General features: G+C 37.1%; 2 protein-coding genes across 2 annotated transcripts in view; one reads left to right on the top strand and one right to left on the bottom strand.

The window, feature by feature from the left end:
* Positions 1-13,850, top strand: part of prkg2 (protein kinase cGMP-dependent 2) — a 15,411-nt gene extending 1,561 nt beyond the window's left edge. Inside the window, exons 2-19 of the mRNA XM_060882980.1 lie at positions 1,280-1,762; positions 2,266-2,432; positions 3,542-3,655; positions 4,417-4,522; positions 5,161-5,224; positions 6,626-6,703; positions 7,691-7,785; positions 7,976-8,044; positions 8,126-8,224; positions 9,330-9,474; positions 9,613-9,749; positions 9,908-9,997; positions 10,076-10,217; positions 10,307-10,470; positions 11,370-11,492; positions 11,946-12,008; positions 12,797-12,863; positions 13,182-13,850. Of these exons, the coding sequence (XP_060738963.1) occupies positions 1,287-1,762; positions 2,266-2,432; positions 3,542-3,655; positions 4,417-4,522; positions 5,161-5,224; positions 6,626-6,703; positions 7,691-7,785; positions 7,976-8,044; positions 8,126-8,224; positions 9,330-9,474; positions 9,613-9,749; positions 9,908-9,997; positions 10,076-10,217; positions 10,307-10,470; positions 11,370-11,492; positions 11,946-12,008; positions 12,797-12,863; positions 13,182-13,277 (2,295 nt within the window). The 5' untranslated portion in view covers positions 1,280-1,286 and the 3' untranslated portion in view covers positions 13,278-13,850. The remainder of the gene's footprint in view (positions 1-1,279; positions 1,763-2,265; positions 2,433-3,541; positions 3,656-4,416; positions 4,523-5,160; positions 5,225-6,625; positions 6,704-7,690; positions 7,786-7,975; positions 8,045-8,125; positions 8,225-9,329; positions 9,475-9,612; positions 9,750-9,907; positions 9,998-10,075; positions 10,218-10,306; positions 10,471-11,369; positions 11,493-11,945; positions 12,009-12,796; positions 12,864-13,181) is intronic.
* A 280-nt stretch (positions 13,851-14,130) lies between these two features.
* On the bottom strand, positions 14,131-19,031 carry bmp3 (bone morphogenetic protein 3). The gene is made up of 3 exons (XM_060883338.1): positions 18,532-19,031; positions 16,908-17,806; positions 14,131-16,045 (listed from the first exon to the last, which is right to left on the bottom strand). Exons 1-3 carry the CDS (start codon positions 18,773-18,775, stop codon positions 15,854-15,856), a joined length of 1,335 nt encoding a protein of 444 aa, XP_060739321.1. The 5' UTR covers positions 18,776-19,031; the 3' UTR covers positions 14,131-15,853.
* Positions 19,032-19,725: the final 694 nt, after the last annotated feature.

Raw genomic sequence — 19,725 nt, 5'->3', positions numbered from 1 at the left:
TTTGAAGTTGTTTTTTAAAATCAAAAACTTTATTTCACCATGAAATACCAAACAGAAAAGTGCTGTCTACATAGAAATAAGAAGGGATGTGTAAACAAACAGTACATTAATACAAATGATATAGAAATAATTCATATCTGAATATAGGAAAAAATAATGTTTAAAAAATACAATTTGGTTTCATGTGTTTACAATTAAGTTAATGTTTTTTACAGAAATGGAAAAAAAAACTGATATGCATTTTATGGCTAAAGGTTTGTTTAGACCTGTTCCAGCATGACAATATGCCATGAAGGCATGGTTTGCCAAGGTTGGAGTGGAAAATCTTTGTGATGAATTGAAACCCAGCCTGCATCTCAAGTCTCCTCACCCAACATCAGTATCTGATCTAACTAATGGTCTTGTGTCTGAATTAACACAAATCCCCACAGCCACATTTCAATATCCAGTGGAAATCCTTCCCAGAAGAGTGGAGATTAAATACAAGCAAAGCAGGGACTGGTTTCATATTAATACCTTTGACATGGGAAAGGAATGTTTGACATGGGAAAGGGAAAATCTTTGTGATGAATTGAAACCCAGCCTGCATCTCAAGTCTCCTCACCCAACATCAGTATCTGATCTAACTAATGGTCTTGTGTCTGAATTAACACAAATCCCCACAGCCACATTTCAATATCCAGTGGAAATCCTTCCCAGAAGAGTGGAGATTAAATACAAGCAAAGCAGGGACTGGTTTCATATTAATACCTTTGACATGGGAAAGGAATGTTTAACAGTACATATTGGTTGAAATGTTCAGGTGCCCATATACCTTTGGCCATGCAGTGTATATAATAATACTGAGTAATATCTCACTAATGCTGTTAATGCACTAATACAGTCATGTTCCAAAGTCTTGTTTAAAGTCTTTCCAGAAGAGTGGAGGTTATTATAACAGCAAAGTGGGATAACATGTGAAATTGGAAGTTCAACATGTGCGATGATCAGGAGTCCATAAACTTGGTCTTATAGTGTTTATATCCGAAAAAATGATGTATTATGCAATGTTGCTAAGTTTCAGATAATGTGGTGGTTATGGAAGGAGGAAAAACTAAATTCAAAACATTTCTCTGTTGATTTTTTTTAAATTGTAATTTCTATAATTGAAGAGAAAGCATGATATAGGAGTAATATACTCAAAACTCTTTTTTATTAACCTTTAGTATTTCTCATTAGTGTTTCTGAAATGTAATGCATTGTTAACTGTAAGAAATATTCATTGTTTTCTTTAATGCAGTAGCAGAATGGGAAACAGCTCAGCCAAACTGAATCCTTTCATACATGTCAATGGCTCGGCCAAATCTAAGCTCAACACCGAGTCAAGCGGTGGTCCTCAGCGCCTTAAAATGAAGGTGGAAGAGTTGGAGGGTCAGCTGAAGAAGAAGGATGAAGAACTGTGTGCCCAGCAGCTACAGATCAAACAGCTGGAAGAGCAGCTCGCCCAGAATAACCAAGTCATTGCTGACATCTCAGATGCTTTGAGAACAAAGTGTCTCCAGCTCAGCAGTCTACAGGATGCTCTGAAGAAACAGCGAGATTTGGAACTCATGAACTCGCCCAGTGAGGCGAGTCAGAGACTCAGTGGTCTGCTGCGAGAGACACTCAACAAGAGAAAAGGAGCCAAAGCTGGAGTTTCTGCAGAACCATCATCCAGGACATATGACTCTAGTAGCATGCCCAAGTTCTACTTTGAGAGTGCACGAGTGTGGAAAGAGCCAAGGTCAGAAAAAAACCTGCAATATAACCTATACAGTCAGGCAGATATTTTAGTTACGTAATGTTATGAAAAGTAATCGTCTCATCTTTTATACATGACTAATTAGGACGTGCCATTCAGATGGTAATCTCCATAGTGACCATGTTGTGATAGCTCTCATTATATTAAATCATACCGTTTGGGGGTTCATTAACTATTCTTCATGCTGGTATTGACAATTGAAGAACTGGTGCATTTGATAAGTGAAAGAAAGGTTCTGAAGTGTTGTCTAATTAGTTTGTCTTGAATAATTAAAAAATAAAGCAAAAACATCTGTCTACTCAGTTCAGTGCCCAGAGAGCACTGATCATCTGGCCTCATTTACCCAGTACATTTAATATGAGGTGCTGAGATGTCAGTATTTATGTAATTCCTATGTTTTCGATCAACACAGATTTAATATCTTGTTCAATGTTAAAGAGAAGTTAAATAAAGTTCATTATCTGATTATTTTCTGCTTATGTCAGTGTGAAGAAACTCCTAACAGATGCCTTGAATAAGAACCGATATCTGAAGAGACTGGAAGGACAGCAGCTCAGAGACATGGTGGAATGCATGTATGAGAAAACATACCAACAAGGAGAGTGTGTCATCAAACAGGGTGAGCCGGGGAATCACCTGTTTGTGCTGGCAGGTAAGAATCCACATGGAATAAAACCGGGAAACACAGTATCCATTTTTTATTTGGTTCAAATTTGCTGTGCCATAAAACCACACCAAAAACATGTTATGGATGATACTGACATAAGATGTAATTCCAGTTTACCTTTTACTGTGTAACCATGCCATGTTTTCATCATCATTATTAACATCATCTTCATTACTGTCTTAATATCTGATGTCATAACAGTTTACAGTACATCATGTGTGACAAATTGCTTCTGGTTATCACTGGAGTTATAGTTACTGATCAGATTCTCTTTCACCTTTCTCTTAAAGTTAAAGAGACAAAAAACACAAATTGTCATTTGGCAGAGAAACCGTAAAGTTCTGTTTTTCCGAAAGTGTTTTTCCTATTTTGGGGATTTACCTCTGACTAGGTGTTACAAAGTCCTAACACCGGACACTCCTTCCAAAATGTTTAACATCTCCTCACAGAACACCATATAGGAGATGACATATTTCTTTAACCATTTTGTAAAATTATAAGTTTTACTTTAGAAATGATTCAAGAATTCAGTTGTAAATAACACATACTATATTTTTTAAAATCAAAATGTAGTATTTTCTACAGCCATGGTATAAAATATATTATTATAGTTTTTTTTTTAGAAAATATGTATTTTTTTAAAGAATTTGGATTAACACTTTTATGAACACTTGTGTATAGTCAACCATTACCCTAGGCTTTTTTTTTTTTTACATTTGAGGACAATATAAGACGTAAATCACCTCCGAATCTCTTGAGACATCATTACTGTAACCTCTTTAGCTATTTTGATTAGTTTTTCTCTGTCTTTACTACCATTCTACATAAAAAAAGCCTGACTTCAGTGAATGCCTTGGGTTTTTAAAAAATATTGTAACTTTTTTACGATGATTTTTTAATAAAAATATTCCATGCAAGCATTTTTTTTATTTAAAAAGATAAAAATCTATGCATATAAATAATTTATGTATTAAAGGGTTTAGTTGTTGTGAAAATTAAACATCATGGTTCTTAACCAGAATTAACAGAGTAATTTAATATATTACTTAAAGGACTATATGCCTTTTGTGTCATGTTCTTGTTTGTACTTATAGACGGCAACCTGGATGTCTATCAGAACAATAAACTGCTCACGTCAATCACGGTGTGGACAACATTTGGTGAATTAGCCATTTTATATAACTGCACCCGGACTGCATCCGTTAAAGGTGAAGTATTGTTGTAACTGTTTTGAATTTCGGAGTACAATGAAAATATGAAACTAGATTAAACTAATAATTAACTGTTCTCATTTTATGAGTATAAACACACGTTATAAATGTAACATGAAAATAGTGGATGATGCAAATAAACACGTGTTGATGTTGGATAATGACAATAATTTGTCCTGGGCTTAGATACGGGAGAATTTAATAAAGTAAAATAGCCTGAATGTTTTCTCTTCTTTAGATTAGCAGTTCGTGTGTGTTATCTAAACATAGTTACCTCACACTTGGAGGATCTTTAAGGTTTAGACATTGTCAAACTCCTCAAGTACAAAATCATGTTTCTTTGTAGCACAAAGCCTTTGGATATCAAAATTGAAATTTTTTTGGCTCAAGACACTTTCCCTAATGTTTTGTAAGATGCATCATAAACTTAATCATAAAAAACTCTGACCTCATGTGTCCCTCCTGCTTTCAACCTCAGTATAGATGCATTATAACAATATTTGTTAGAAAGCCTTGGCTCAAGCAGATAAGCATAACTTCACATTGTAAATTTTAACCTCCATTTCTAGCTTTTGCTTTGATTTAACAATCTGCAATAAAATGTAAACGCTTTGTAAAATGGCTCTGTTTGATGTAGATGTGTTTTGGTGACTGTTTCACCACATATTAATCTGGTCTCCATCATTGAGGTGGAGGCTAAGCCTCGGGACCACGCTGGCATTTCCCTCACATTACCTGCAGTTTTGTTGTTCTTGCAGCGGCCAGTAATGTCAGAACCTGGGTTCTTGACCGAGAGGTCTTTCACAACATCATGCGAATGACCTCTGAGGCAAGACATGAGCAGCATCGCAACTTCCTCAGAAGGTGATATACCAAACATGTCACCCTCAGCTATTTAATGCATTTAATATATCACATCCTTGTTTCATTCTAAATCTGATTGGTCAGAAGATTTTAATTAATTTTGTGTAACAGCACCATTTATTGAAGCTCTGTATTAAATAAGCTTATTTTACTAGATCATTACTTCTACAGTAACATTTTATAGTCAGACTTGTAGGAAGACGCTTCACATACACAAAGAAAACACATAAAATATACAGTAATTGTTGACATGATGTTTTCTGCTTTAAAACTGTGGATTAAGGAGTATAGTGATTTCTCAGCTGAAAGCTGCATTTATAAATACATAATATAATAGTATATAAATCGTATACAAATAGTATATTTCCTTAGCGATGATTAATAAAAGAAGAAGCAAAAGTTAACTTTGAATATTTGACTGTGCCTTTGAGTCTGGAGATGCTTTGAAACAATCTCTCTGACTCTAAATACACAAATTAAATAGAAAACATAACTGGAATTTGGCTCTAACATACAAAACTGTACCTTATTATCCTTATTATAACAATTAGCACAGATTTTATTTGCAGAAAGATCTGTATCTTCCTTGAAATATGTTTAGTTTCTTTTCATTCACTTCATTTTCTCTTTTATTCCAGTGTTTCACTTTTGGCCAATCTTCCAGAAGACAAGCTGGCTAAGATTGTTGACTGCCTGGAGGTGGTAAGTAAAGATCTTATCTTTATTCTTGATATTCTCCTGAACACCAAAAATTCCACATCTATCGACCTTTGTGTTGGAGAGTGCAGGCATTACGTCTGTCATCTCTTGGACCGGTAGATTGTTATCATAATCACTTGACATATTGTTGCCATAATTATTTGACTTGGGCGAAGTAAAGTGTTCCTGATTTGAAAGTTGAGGGTAGAAACATGGCACAGTCTGTGCTTTGTTAAAGATTTGTTGGACAGCTGATTTGGGCTGCTGACTGATTTATTTCAAATCTTTCTGAGGGGGCCAAAGCGATTGTTTCTAAAAGAGTGTGGACTTTGTCAGATTTGTGTCAAATAACCTACATTCACATTCCCTACCTTCTGCAAATACTTCAAGAACATTCCTCTTGATCATGTGTCCATGTGTTCGAATAGGAGAATTTTGTTATTTAATCATTCTGATGGAGTTGATTAAATTCCCTCCCGGGGGACAGTTAGCAATATAACTCAAGAGTGGTGCAGATGTTTCATACTGTGAAATGCAGATAATATGGAACTCTAACATTAAACATTGAGGAAAGGAATGTGTTGAGAGAGTCTTAGATTGGACAAATCTTTTGGACTTCCTGGAGTAAAGAGGTCCAGTGCTCTCTCGGAGAACTTTTTGGATGAAATGACCGTAGAGCCGTGCCAGGAAGACACGTGGATGGATCATGAGTAAATTGATAGGAATCACACTCTTGAGAAAAGGACTAGAACTGGAAATTATAACTGGTCTCTAATGTTCACCCAAAATATGCAATATAGCAATATGAAAAATGATTGGCGTTGACGTAAAACTTGGATGCTGTCCAGTTTCACCTCAGAGTGAGACCAACATGTATTAGGTAATGATGATGTCATTTAGTTTGAGTGTGATAGTGTAAACAGACATTTATTGTTCCTGGAATAATTCGCCTTTTTAACAACTCACTGCCAAGGATGTGATAACTTCAAACTCCTCCCAATTCTGAGACCTTCCGGACAGTACTGAGCAGCGTCCACACAGAAAACCTGTTGTTTAGGGCAGCATTTCATTTTCAAACAATTACACAAAATGGGTTATTCTTTAGAAAAAAGTACTGAATCATTTATGATATTTAAATACAGTTAAGCCCAAACATGCAATTTTTGTTGTTTGCTAGCACCTAACTAACATTATATATAACTAAAATTTAGAACTAACTAACTAACTTACTAACTAACTTTTATATATATTTTCATACAGTAGATACTTTTATTGTGTATTTCTGATTGAAAGATTACAACCTTCTTGTATTCTCAGATAAAAATATCCACACATGAACACAATGGCACTGACTCAATAGGAAATCAATAGCTAAATAAGATCTTCTTTGTATTTCCTCATTAGGAGTATTATGACAAAGGCGACTATGTCATCCGGGAGGGAGAGGAAGGAAACACTTTCTACATCATTGCCAACGGAAAGGTAAAAGTATCACTGCACACATATTGGATTTATAATTATCCAGATTTTAGATTATCAGATGTTAGCAGTTTGTAAATGATCTCCACCTGGCTAGAACTAGTTTTAACATGTATTTTGGGAAAACTCTGTAACTAATCCTGATATTTCAAACCTCCTTTTTAATATTAAACTCTATAACTAAAATCTGGGTTTTTCACACAAAAAACGACCCCTAAAGTGGCTTCTTCTATGGTCACATTCCCTCAATGCCAGTATGTTGGAGATATAGAGGAAATGCGTTTCCATTTCTGTGGGAGGTAGAGCATGTAGAGATAAATCAATAACCTGACACTGCAGGGTTAAGAGACAGAGGTCTCCTCTGGGAAGTAACAGGAACTGTTTATCATGAGCTACCCGGTCATGGATCCCCCAATGGGCCCCCACCATAGCTGCAACTCTGACTGCAATGGGGAAGACAGATGTTTTTTTTCTGAGAGCGATTTAAGTGCCGGAAATGATGCTTCTCGTCAGCCTGTCGCCTCCCTGTCCAAGACACCGTGTTGGGAATAAGCCCATTAGTGTTAGCCACCAAAAAGCTGCCTATTAGGTCAAGAGGGTCAGCTATGGATCACTTTACAAAGGGAATTGTCTGTCTAATCATGGGCTAAGAGGAGAGAACCGGAAGTTCCAAACAGTGGCTTTGGAATAAATATGATATATAATTACAGAAATGTTGGTTATTGAATAAATGATGCCGGTTTTTGTGTTGTGACAATGTTTGAACATAAGATATAAAATCACACAACATTAGGTTATGATCTACAGCATTCTGGATGGTTCTTTCCTCACATATGGATATGGTCATATAATTTGAGAACAGTGTTCCACTGGGATTCATTAATTAGTATTAATGGATCACGATTCATCACTTATGTCTGGTGAATCACCACAAATGGTGGACTGAGCAATATGTTCTCCAAATGTCATAATGAATGTGATTCTTCTCAGATTAAAGTTACCCAAAGCACTAAGGATCACAAGGAACCGCAGGTCATCAATACTTTACAGAAAGGTGATTACTTTGGAGAAAAGGCCCTCATCAGGTAACATTTTTCTCTTTAAAATCTTAGGACACACGCTGCTTGCAGATATTAGCTGCTGATAGCAGTTTGCATTTATGATTAATGATTAATTGAAGCGATTCTTCTTTCTAGTGAAGCCAGAATTACATTTCCAACAGCCCTTGGGTTATGTTGGATTTACAGGCATAATGTAATTTTCTCCTTTTTTCAGCGATGACGTCCGATCGGCTAATATCATAGCAGATGAGGATGGTGTTGAATGCCTCGTCATTGACAGGGAGTAAGAACCGTTTTTCTCTTTGACTATTGCTTTGTTCTAGTTCACTTTGTTCTCTAATAACTCTTATTATTCTCTTCCCAGAACATTCACACAAACTGTTGGCACCTTTGATGAACTTAAGAAATATCTTCAAGGCTATGTTGAGACTTTAGCCCGTGATGACAAGAAGAGAAATGCAAAGTGAGTGTTGCAAATTATGTACATATAAACATATGTTTTCAAATATACAGCTGTTACAAGATGTAAGAACAAAGAGTGTACAGAGTGTAGAGTGTACAAAGAGTGTACACACTCTACAGAGTGTAGAGTGTCCCAGCTTGAGAACGCACATATACATAGAATAATGATATATGTATAAGGAAGTATTTATTTGTAGGTATAATTAGATACATAAAACTAGTTTTAATTGCTATATGTACATGTATATGCTGTATAATTCACTCAGGGAATGAGTATTAATGTTTAAAGGTGATAAATGTATGGTGGTCTGGAAAATCCTGTTAGATATCTCTGTGACTGGATTCTTAAATCAGCCACAAAAGATGAGAGTACTGTCCAAAATATAGTTTATAATCTGCCTATAAATAATAGGCCAATTTAACCTTAAATATATCTCACCCAAACAAGGAGGAGGAATTTTGATTGGTAATGAGCCAATTTAATCAACACATTGGTTCAAACAGTCAGTTTGATTAGAGATTTCTAAAACCTTGCTACCAAAGTGTGATTTCTTCTAAGTGAATGCTACAAATGTTTTAACACCCCTAATATTCTCCCTAACTTAGTCTCAGCTAATTGCCATCCACCAGTTAGAGCTTTCCTATTAAAGGACAGCCAGGATGTCTAAAGGTTAAAATGTGCTGCCTCTGTGACAAGTGAAGTCAGAGAACCAGCCAATCTTTTCAAACTGCTGCTCATGTTGTGTCAACACAGTCAGGGGAAAGCACTGTCTGCCTCCTTCCACATATGCGATCTTACAGACATCCATCAATTCATAGCATCTCTGTGATTGGTAGGGTAGAGGAAAACGTGTCATCCCTCCCACCAACTGATCAAGGCCAGATTTGCTCTGCTGGACCCCTGGACAAGGATGGCATGTCATCATCAGCATTTGAAATTTTATCAAATCATGACATGATGATATCTTGAATATTTTTCTGTTGGGGGGAAATATAGAATTTCTTTTTACAACATAATATATAGACATAACATACGGAATAGCATCCATTTATATTTGATCTCAGATAAATATTACTCAAGTTTTTGTGTTGTTTCTTTTATGCAGGAGGTCAGGAAGCAGTACTCCCAGCTCTCCCTTGTCCATTGATCAGCTGCAGCTCAAAGAGAAGGACTCTACTTCATCTCTTTCCTTCAGGAACCTAGAGATCATCGCTACTCTAGGAGTAGGGGGTTTTGGCAGGGTTGAACTGGTGAGCATTGGTGTTTCATATCCATACAGACTGTTTATCACAATTTTAGTGGATACTGCTTTATGCCTAGTGCTCTTGTATCTATATTTATGATTTTGGTTCAGGTTTATTTGAACATTTGCGTATGTTTTCTACCAGGTGAAAGTGAAAAATGAGAATGTGACCTTTGCACTGAAGTGTATTAAGAAGCGTCACATAGTGGACAACAGACAGGAAGAACACGTTCATTCAGAGAGAAGAATACTGAGTGAGACCAGCTCCCCATTTATTGTCAAGTATGTTTATGGTCTGAAAATTATTTAGATTAAAAAACCTAAATTTGTACATATTTAGGAATGTTATAGTTATAGTTAGGAATGTTATAATTTAATAAATGATCTTGTACACTTTTTCACAATGACATTAAATGATTTTTTATGATTCCTCTCTCTAGAATGTACCGTACATTTAGGGACAGCAAGTTTGTGTACATGTTGCTGGAGGCGTGTCTGGGTGGAGAGGTTTGGAGTCTGCTGAGAGACAGGTTAGCTTGAATATAACTAATGTAAAGATCTTTCAATCTTTCACTCTCACTGACTTCTTGTATCACTGATATTTTCAGAGGAAGCTTTGACGAGAACACTGCCAAGTTCTGTGTGGGTTGTGTGACCGAAGCGTTTGAGTACCTTCACAAAAAAGGAATCATTTACAGAGACCTGAAGCCTGAGAACCTTATGTTGGACTCAGATGGATATGTAAAACTGGTAAACAAAGTTAATGGGCTGCTGATATTTTTTGCTGATTAACATTAGGAACACTGAATGGTTCACTCTGGTCACTTTTTCTCTGTTAGGTTGACTTTGGTTTTGCAAAGAAGATCAAGTGTGGCCAGAAGACATGGACGTTCTGTGGGACCCCTGAGTATGTTGCACCTGAGATCATTCTGAATAAAGGCCATGGCCTCAGTGTCGACTTTTGGTCTCTAGGAATCCTAATCTTTGAACTTCTGACTGGAAGGTTTGTACCAACAAAATATCCCACTGGCTCCTTTATTAATGACTGAAAATGAGATTGTCTGCACTGAAGAGCTACAAAAGTTGTTTAGGTGTTATTAAGTTACCAAGTATCCGAACCAGAAAGGAAAGATTTTAGTGTCTAATAGAGGAAAAGAAAATCTTTTGAAAACGGATGTGTCTTTTATGTTTAAGTGACCAAAATAATCACAGATCACCAACAAATAATGCATTAAAAGAACTTCCGTGCGTGAAAAGGAGAAGAAATAAACGACAAGCAAATGAATGATTTTCATTTAGTTTTAGCTTCACACAATTTTTCCAAACATACAATCTTATGATGTGCAGTTTTATACACCTTATATAAATAGCACTATTTATATTGCACCATTACTTACATACATTTAATATAATGATATAAATGCTTTGAGGGTAAGTAAAAAACATGGAAATAATTCTCTACAGTAGGGAGTCAAAAATAGAACAAAAATAAGCAAGCAGCAATAATAACAGTGCAATAATTTGTAACAGTGAAAAAAACAACAATAATAAATATTAAATTATATAACAAGGGTGTCCAGTGTTATAAAAGAACAATAAAATCCAGTTAAATGCTAAAACGAATACATGTATTTTTAGCTGTTTTTTTGTGGTAAATGGAGTCTGATGAATATTTATTGGCAACGTTTACTGGAGAACACAAACACACTACTAAAGCACTCCTCATTTGGTGCAGCATCCATTTCTGAGCTAATTAAAGGTTTGGAATCTTCATCAGAGATTGGAAAAATTCTATAAGTATAAAAAATGTATAATGTTTGTATCAGTGATGACCACATGATGATTGTAAAGGAGACTGTACTCAACCCTCTGTAATCTTGCTCGACTCTCTTCCTCTCACAGCCCTCCCTTCACTGGCTCAGACCAGATGATGACATACACTTTCATTCTGAAGGGCATGGAGAAGATGGACTTTCCAAAGAGGATCACAAAAAGGCCTGGGGATCTCATTCGAAAGCTCTGCAAGTAAGACATTTCATACTGTCTTATCTACATACCTGTCTGAAAACAAAAACGTGTATTTAAACAAATCTGGAGTTTGTATCAAATGATGCCGCAACCATCAAATAGAGCAAAACATGCCATGCTGTCTGAGAGGGAGGGATGGCATACTCTCTCTCCCCTGTCAATCAGAGAAACACTACTCCTTAAAAAGCATGTGTGAGCTGATGTATGAGGAAAAGGGCTGGTAGCACTTAACCCTAAACCTAACACCTATGGGTGTGTTACACTGACCTGTAAGAGCTAGCTAGATTATAAGAATTGGCAAATGACCAAACTGGGAGAAAAAAAAAGGGCTAAAAAATAACTGTTTCACTGTTATTAATGAATTACAAGTTTTTTTTCTCAAATCCATCATTACTATAAAAAAAATAAAAAATAAACAAGACTATTCAACATTTTGTTTTTCCCTTGTAGGCAAAATCCTTCAGAGCGTCTAGGGAATATGAAAAATGGAATAACAGATATCAAGAAGCACAGGTGAAGGAAACACACATACAGTACACAGACCCATGTACAGGTGGAGGTTGAACAGTGTGTTATTGTGGAGTTTTGGAAGACTGTGCTTTTCTTCCTGACCTCTCCATCCAGACTTGATTTAGACTGTAATTAAAGAGTCTGGACTCACAGGGAAAGCTGGGATCTGCTGCTCATTTGCAGTTCCTCTAGCTTTTTTTTTTTTTTTTAAATCTTAATCAAATTCTATTTGCATTGTATCTTGTTCTGTAGTTCACTATAAAGGTGAGGTCACAAATGCTAACATAATGACCAATGAGCTAATTATGACCTGTCATTGCTGTCAATACAAAACAAACTTTTGAATTCTACATGGTTGTCTATTTATATGTTTCTCTGTAAACAGATAAATGATAAAAGTTAATATGTGACTTTTTGAATATAAAAAACGTAGACGAGCATCTCCTTAGTCTTGTCATTGTTGTAAACTAAGGTGCTGCACTGAGAATTTCTAATCCAATTGGTCCATAAAGTCAAGCAGATGGATCTTGATCTCTGTTGCAATCTGTGGCTTGATCTGATTTGCCGCGCACAGCCCCAGGCGTAGCGGATGGTCCACTAATAGTCAAGAAAAATATCCTCTCTTCCCCTCACAGTTCAGACAGGATCCTGGACAGGCATCCACATATTTCATTATGCATTGTTTGTTATTATAAACACTAACTCTGCATGCAATCAGTGTTGAGTATTTAATATAAGGACAGGTTGTGAAATGTAACGTGGTATTATACACTGTGTTTATTCATTATTAGGTGGTTTACTGGCTTCAGCTGGGGTGGCCTGAAAGAGAGAACTTTGACATCACCATTGAAAAGAGAGGTAAGAGATGATAAAGCTTGCTGACTAGAATGATATGATGATCGTTAAGCTTATGAACAAAAAAGCTATTAGAGAAAAGTGTCTAAAAGTCTAAATGATGTAAATGATCTCTTCTGATTTATCAGCAAAACAACTGAACATATTAAAATTTCCTGCATATCTTCCCTCTGTTTTAATCTTTAGCAGTATACAATATGGAAATACACGTGTTATGCTCTCATGCTCCTGCTGGTGTGTGCTTTTAAATTTGGATAATTTGCACCTGAACCTTAGAGGCATTTCAAAGAGACATATCTCTTAATCTTGCTCTTTTTCTAGCTAAAAGGACCGACAGACCACAGTTACTTTGACAACTATCCACCTGACGATGAAATTCCCCCTGATGAACTTTCTGGATGGGACATGGACTTTTAACAACCTCTCCTTCCCTTACTTTAAATACCTCAGTGTGAACAAGGTCAAAACTCCTACATCATCCTTTTCCCCCAACCACAGCAGAAACCCAGCGTATGGCACAACATTCTCTGACAAAGCACAGCCTTGAGCGCAGGCCATATTTGTGCTGGGGTAGGTGGCAATGTGGAGGAGGAAGGACCAGCTGGGAATGTGGCATTTGAAAAGAACTAGACCAGTGTTATTCCGGGGATGATGTTAGTAACCCTGATTAGTGTATTGTGTAATTTCATCCTGTTTATCTGTCCATTTACGGAGATGGACTGACTATAACTGCTGGGTGAAATGCACCACAGAGTTCTCAGAAGTACTTTTCCCAAGAGGTTTTATTGTGTTTAAATTGCGGACTTTGAACAGCGAAGAAAATGATGTGAAACCAGAAAAAAATATTTACCTTTTTTGACCTGGAGAACCAAGAAGGTGAGATGTGGCTGCTTTTGGAAGCAGCGATGAGCCAAGTGCCGAACTCATGAACTCACAAACCGATTGTGGTTGTGAACGCCAGTGATGTGGCTTTGGAGTCAGACCACGGAAGATGAGCTCAGCTGCTGATTTTTCAAAGGGATTTGTGTGAAATATTTATAACCACTGAGAAACTGTGTGTAGAGCCTGTAAGGTGCTATATACGTATCACCTTACTCATGCACTTGAGCCAAACCCACATTCTAATAAGATTTGTGCACATCTATAAATGTTCATTATTACTTAATATTAGGACTCACTGTTATGGGATTGTCAGGTTTGTATTTCCTCTGGATATGTAGTCCTCAGTGTTACTTAAATTACAGATAAAAAAAATCATAATAAAAGCAGATCAGTGGGACAATAAAACTTTATTTATGGCCTTTTAAAAAAAAGCAACTTTACAGGTGGGGTAAATGAACAGAAACAAACTTTCAGTCAGTAACTCTAAACGCATTTACATTATTCATGTGAAGGCTCCGTCTCACTGAAGGCTTTCTTTGCCCCAAAAGAAAAAAAAAAACTGACAGGATATGTAACATACAGAAAATAAATAAATGCATTTAAAGCTCATTTCCATATACAAATATAATTTCTTATGAAGCTTATTATACAAGCACAACCTTACACCTAAATCATTTACACAATAGATTACATAGTATAGTATATAGGAAGCCTTTCTGTAAAAATATATTATACAATTATTGAAGGAGCACTCTGTATTTTTTATTTTTATTTTTTTGTGTGTTATATATTAAGATAGTTTTACATATATTTTTCTTTAATCTGCATATGTTGCATGTGTATAAAATGTCCAATCGGAAAATATACATTTATTACCATGCATTTGAATAGAGGCTAACATTATTTTTCTGTGTAAATATAAGAAGTAAAAGAAAGGAACAGAATGAAGGAACAAATATTTTGTTAATTTTATAGATAAATGCCAAATGAACTGATTTTATCATATTTAAAATATCTTTTTGGAAGGCACTTTTGGAGAACCATATCTTATATACAAATACATATTTTCGTATGTGTTATAATTAGTATACTCTGTTATTTGTAACTTGGCATATTGAAGTTTATTCCACATTTGAAAGAAAAACATTCATACGCAAGGCCCTAAAATATGTGACGTTTACAATAACAGACAAAAAGAGGTTTGTTTGCTTCTAAGCATTTTTTCTGAAACTTGGGTAAATTGTGACACCTTGCTAAATCACAAAGTTACTATATTCTGAGCCAGAATAGTGGTATTTACAGGAAAAAAATGCATGATCACATTAACGTTCATGTAGAATTACACAATATGAAGTCAACAAGGGCACTTGGTCAGTGAGTTCAGACTGAGATCAGACTGAGATCAGACTGAAAGGAAGCTACATGTGGCCAAGGATTGTGGTCTGTGTACAAGTTCTATCAGTAAAAACAAATATTGCTTCATTCGTTTTACTTATTTATCATTCTAATTTATGTTCTTAAGGAGCTTATTTGAACAGACTACAGCAAATGGTGCTTGTGAGTATTGTACTAAATCACTCGTTACAATGCTGCTGATTAATTCGTCGACATACTGAGTTCATAAAAAAACATTTTGGTGTTGGAATAAAATATATCTCTTTATATAGCAGCAATAGATAAGAATGTTAATATTAGATTATGAGTTTAGTAAATGTAAAGTAATAGTAACAGCTTAATAGTGAAAGAAAGAGAAAAAACCCTGTACATTTTCATATTATCGTTCATCCCTACATCCTCACCACACAAAAATCTACACATCCAAAGAAAAAAAAGAAAAAACAATAGTCTCTTCAAAAGTTTATAACAGCCATGTCACAGAATGACTTGTGTTCAGATGAGTGAGTAATTTTGCAAAATCTGTGGTTTACTTCCAGACAGTTCATTCAGACATGAAGCTTTACAAATTTGCAGTTGTCCTTAGAAATAGAACGGAGAAATCTTCATGTAGCTACAGGGATGTAGTCTCTCATCCAGTGCAAAATGGGAATGGGATAAACAGGAAGCTCAGATGATCAGGCAGCGTCTGGTGTGTGAACGGATAACACGAGACATTATCGGCAAGCACAGGAGTCCACTGTCATGTTCGGGTAGACCTTCAGGACCACGTTCTTGTCCTCGTCGAAGAAAAGGATGCTGAGTGAGGACATCTTTTCAGGGACGCAACAGGGCTCTGGGATGCCAGGGACAACCCCGACTGCTCGAACGATGCTCTGGATGGTGGCATGGTTGGAAGGTTTCAGGGACTGCAGAGTAAAGTTTAGAGACATATACAGATTACAGACACATAATCAGGAACATCCTTGCCTGCATGGCTGTTAGTCACGGATGTGAACAAGGTAGCATATTCAGTATAACGTTCAATCAGTATAATGCACTTGAATACACTAAAGTAATAATTTTGCCAAACTCACCTTTAAACACTATCTGACATACAATTTAATACAGAGTTCCAGAAAGTAAGAAACGTACAGCTGAAAGGTCACATGGCGATTAGATGGATGACACACTAAGATAACTAGAAGCCATTAGTAAGTAGGCATTAAATTGGATTTTAATACCGAACTCCCAGATTTATTGGATCCCAACACATCAGCACTACTGATAAAAGCTTTTAACTTGTTAATGATCCTCCTCGGTCCCTATATCGCATGATTATATAATCACATACCAAATGAAGGACCTTAAACTGGCTTATACAAATGGTTTTTGAGGATTTTTTTTTTTACTCAAAGTGTATGGTTTACTTTTAAACAGTGCACAGATACAAATAATAACTGTGTGTATCTGTACAGTGAAATGTTCCTTTACTGATGGTTTTCGACATCCGACCACTGGATGGAGCCGATTATCCATTTTAACATATGTGTGCAGCCCTGCTTTGTGTAAACAAGTTTTATATTTCAGAACCAATTCTTGATGCACTGGTGATTATGATCTCATAAGATTTATTTGAAATAGCAAGCGTTAGAATTCAACATTATATCGACTAAGGTAAGGAACTTTCTCCTAACATAAAAAATAAAGTAAAAAAAGGTACCTGGAATATAAAGAGAACATAAATGAAGTATGCATAAAATGAGGTGATTAACATGTAAAGAAACAAACCTTTGGCATTGGGAACGGACAGGATCCTGAACAGTAATACGCATCAAAAGACTTTGGAGAGATAATCCATTCACTCCAGCCAATGTCGGCGAAGTCCACCTTCAGATATCTGCGAGCGCAGTTCTTTGGCTCGTTCCATTGCTTTTTTCTTGCTTTCTTTATGGTCTGTTCGTCAAACTGCAGAAGAGGGTTTTTGTCTCTTGGGTTCTTGCGAGGTTTCTTGCGAGATCGCTTGGCTGCCTTGTCCTCAACAGGGTCATATGGGCTAGTCTCATCCCAGGTGTGGATCTCATACGGGTATTCGGGACCTGGGAGCTCGTTGTTCTGCAATGGTAAAAGGACATTGGCGGAGCGCTTCGTCCTGTGTGGTAAAGTGCTATTGTGGTTGTGTAGTCTAAGTTTCTGAAGTCCAGGCACTAAGCTCCCTTTGTGTCTCTGGAGAGTGGACACCACACTTTCGGGCTCGGAGATAGCCAAGTCGTTGGCGTAAACCAGAATGTAGGGTGAATGGTCAGACATGAGCTTCTTCCATGGTTGTTGTCCTTGTGAATCGACAGCGATGCCGATGAGAAGCTCATCATGATGCTTTGCTTCATTGACTACACGAGTGATGTCCCTCCACTGCCAAGATATGAAGTCTCTGTACATTGTGGAGACGTTAATGAGGACGTGTCCGAGGGTTCTGGTACTGTCATTCACAGAGGCGAAGCTCCAGATCCTCAGGTGAATGTTGCTGTGACGCCTGATGCCATGACGAGCACAGGATTTAGACTTCAAGCATCTTTGGCTGCTGTTCAGAAAGTCTCCCATATAATAGTGCAGCGTTGCTGAGAGAACATCCTCTGAGTTAGTTAGGGATGTTAAATTGAATATTTGAAGCTGTTTGTTGTTGATGGTACCTGGATGGAAATAAACGGTTATTATATTTGTCATCTGACAAATATCCAAGTTATTTATTTTGTACTTTATATTGATTTAGGTCTAAAGATTTTGCCTTTATTGTCAGACAAACTTTCAGGTCTGTCTTGTATATCATTGACATCCCTGTATACAAGAACACTATGTTTTCACACCTAGGATTGCGCACTATATTCAAGGTCCACCAAGGTCTGACTTGAACCCGAGTTCATTCTTCAAGTTAGTGCGTAAGGAGTTTGGTAGATATGAGCACGATTTCCCATGCTTCTAAGTCAACATTAAATGTAACACTAGAAAGAGGTCTGGATATTTAACTAGGAACACTTTCTACAGCTGACACGTGCGCACTCTTAAATTTTTACACCCTGTAATTTGCAGGGATGCAAAGCGCACGCAGGGTTTGACGTCATACGAGGGAGATGGCAATGCAATTAAGAATACTAGCACTTCAGCTTACTAATTCAGTCTTTTTTACACCATTTCTTCTATTCATTAGCAGCACTGAAAATTGTATGCGCTCAATATTTGATGCAAAGCCGGGCGAGTTCAGCAGGTGGATTTCCCCTAACAGCGCTCGCGCAAAAACTAAACGTGTGGTCTAATAGCTGTTGTACTCGCAGTGATTAATCACAATTAGTCCCATTAATTCATGCAACATAATTTGTTAAATTTAGAATAAAACAGGTGATTGTGAGAAATGACATACCCGGGTGCGCTTTGAAGCTGCGCACCGTGTTTCCGTCCCGGAGCGGAAAGCTCGCGCTTGTGTATTTGCTGTAGAGCATCTGCATGTGCTCAGACACTGTATCCTGTACGGACTTCTCCGACTGATACGTGTCCGTTTGGTGTCCAAAATCCTTCGTTAGTCTTGAGAAGTGATCTTTCAGCATGGCACAATATCCAGAACACACGCAGCTCCATCCCAGAAGGAGAACCAGCAGGCGATCCATGGTGCCAAGGAAAGCTTTATTAGAACACGATATGTTGGTCAAGAGTGCTTAACTCTCCTACAAGATATCATCACACGAGCGAAAAAGAAAAGCCCGAAGCTGTAGTGTGATGGTGTCGATGAAGAAAGTGTGTGAGAAGTGTGATGTGTGTGGTGCGTCTGGTGCGCTCTCGGGGTTTTGTGCGTGGACACTGCGCTGCTGAAGCGACAGCCAATCGCGTCCACTCTCTGCTCTCATATGAGCGCCAAGCGGAATGGGCTGCAGATTTATAGGGCTTAGGGGAGAACCCTGGTGTACTTCACCTTAGATTCATCCACAGGACAACCATAGAGAAACAGAAAAATGAGGGGAGAGAGAGAGAGAGGGAGGGAGGGAGAGAGAGAGAGAGAGAGAGAGAGAGAGAGAGAGAGAGAGAGAGAGAGAGAGAGAAATTGTGAAAAAGTAAAGATGCAGACAGGGAGACAGACAGAGGGAAAGAGAAAAAGAAAATAAAAAGTGAGAGAAAAAAATTAAGCACTCACCAGTTAACTTAAAATATATTATTTTATAGACTTCTGAATGATAGATGCTATTATATACATGGAAATGATCCATCTTATATCAATACAAGTCAATGAACACAAAAGCTAGTGGGACTCATTTAGAGTAAGATCTACATAAGATCTCAGTAAAGATGTGTTTGGGAAAAGATACTGAATGATGTGGCTTATACGGGCATTAAAGGCTCCCAAAGCTGTTGGGACACAGATCCTGTAGGACATACTTTGATCCAGATGATGTCCCATCATCTCCCATCCATAAACACCAGGCTCATGGATGAGACTTAAGTACATCCCCATTGGTGTCTGTATTTCAGCACCGGTGGGGCAAGAAGTGATCACTTCTCTCTTTCCGTGATATATGAATCCAGCAAGGTGATTTTTTACAGATATGTGCTTGGCATGTTTAGG

This window comes from Tachysurus vachellii, chromosome 12 (genome assembly GCF_030014155.1).
Source record: "Tachysurus vachellii isolate PV-2020 chromosome 12, HZAU_Pvac_v1, whole genome shotgun sequence".
Lineage (NCBI taxonomy): Eukaryota > Metazoa > Chordata > Actinopteri > Siluriformes > Bagridae > Tachysurus > Tachysurus vachellii.
The sequence above is the reverse complement of the archived record's forward strand: the minus strand, read 5'-3'. Positions and strand labels throughout refer to the sequence as shown.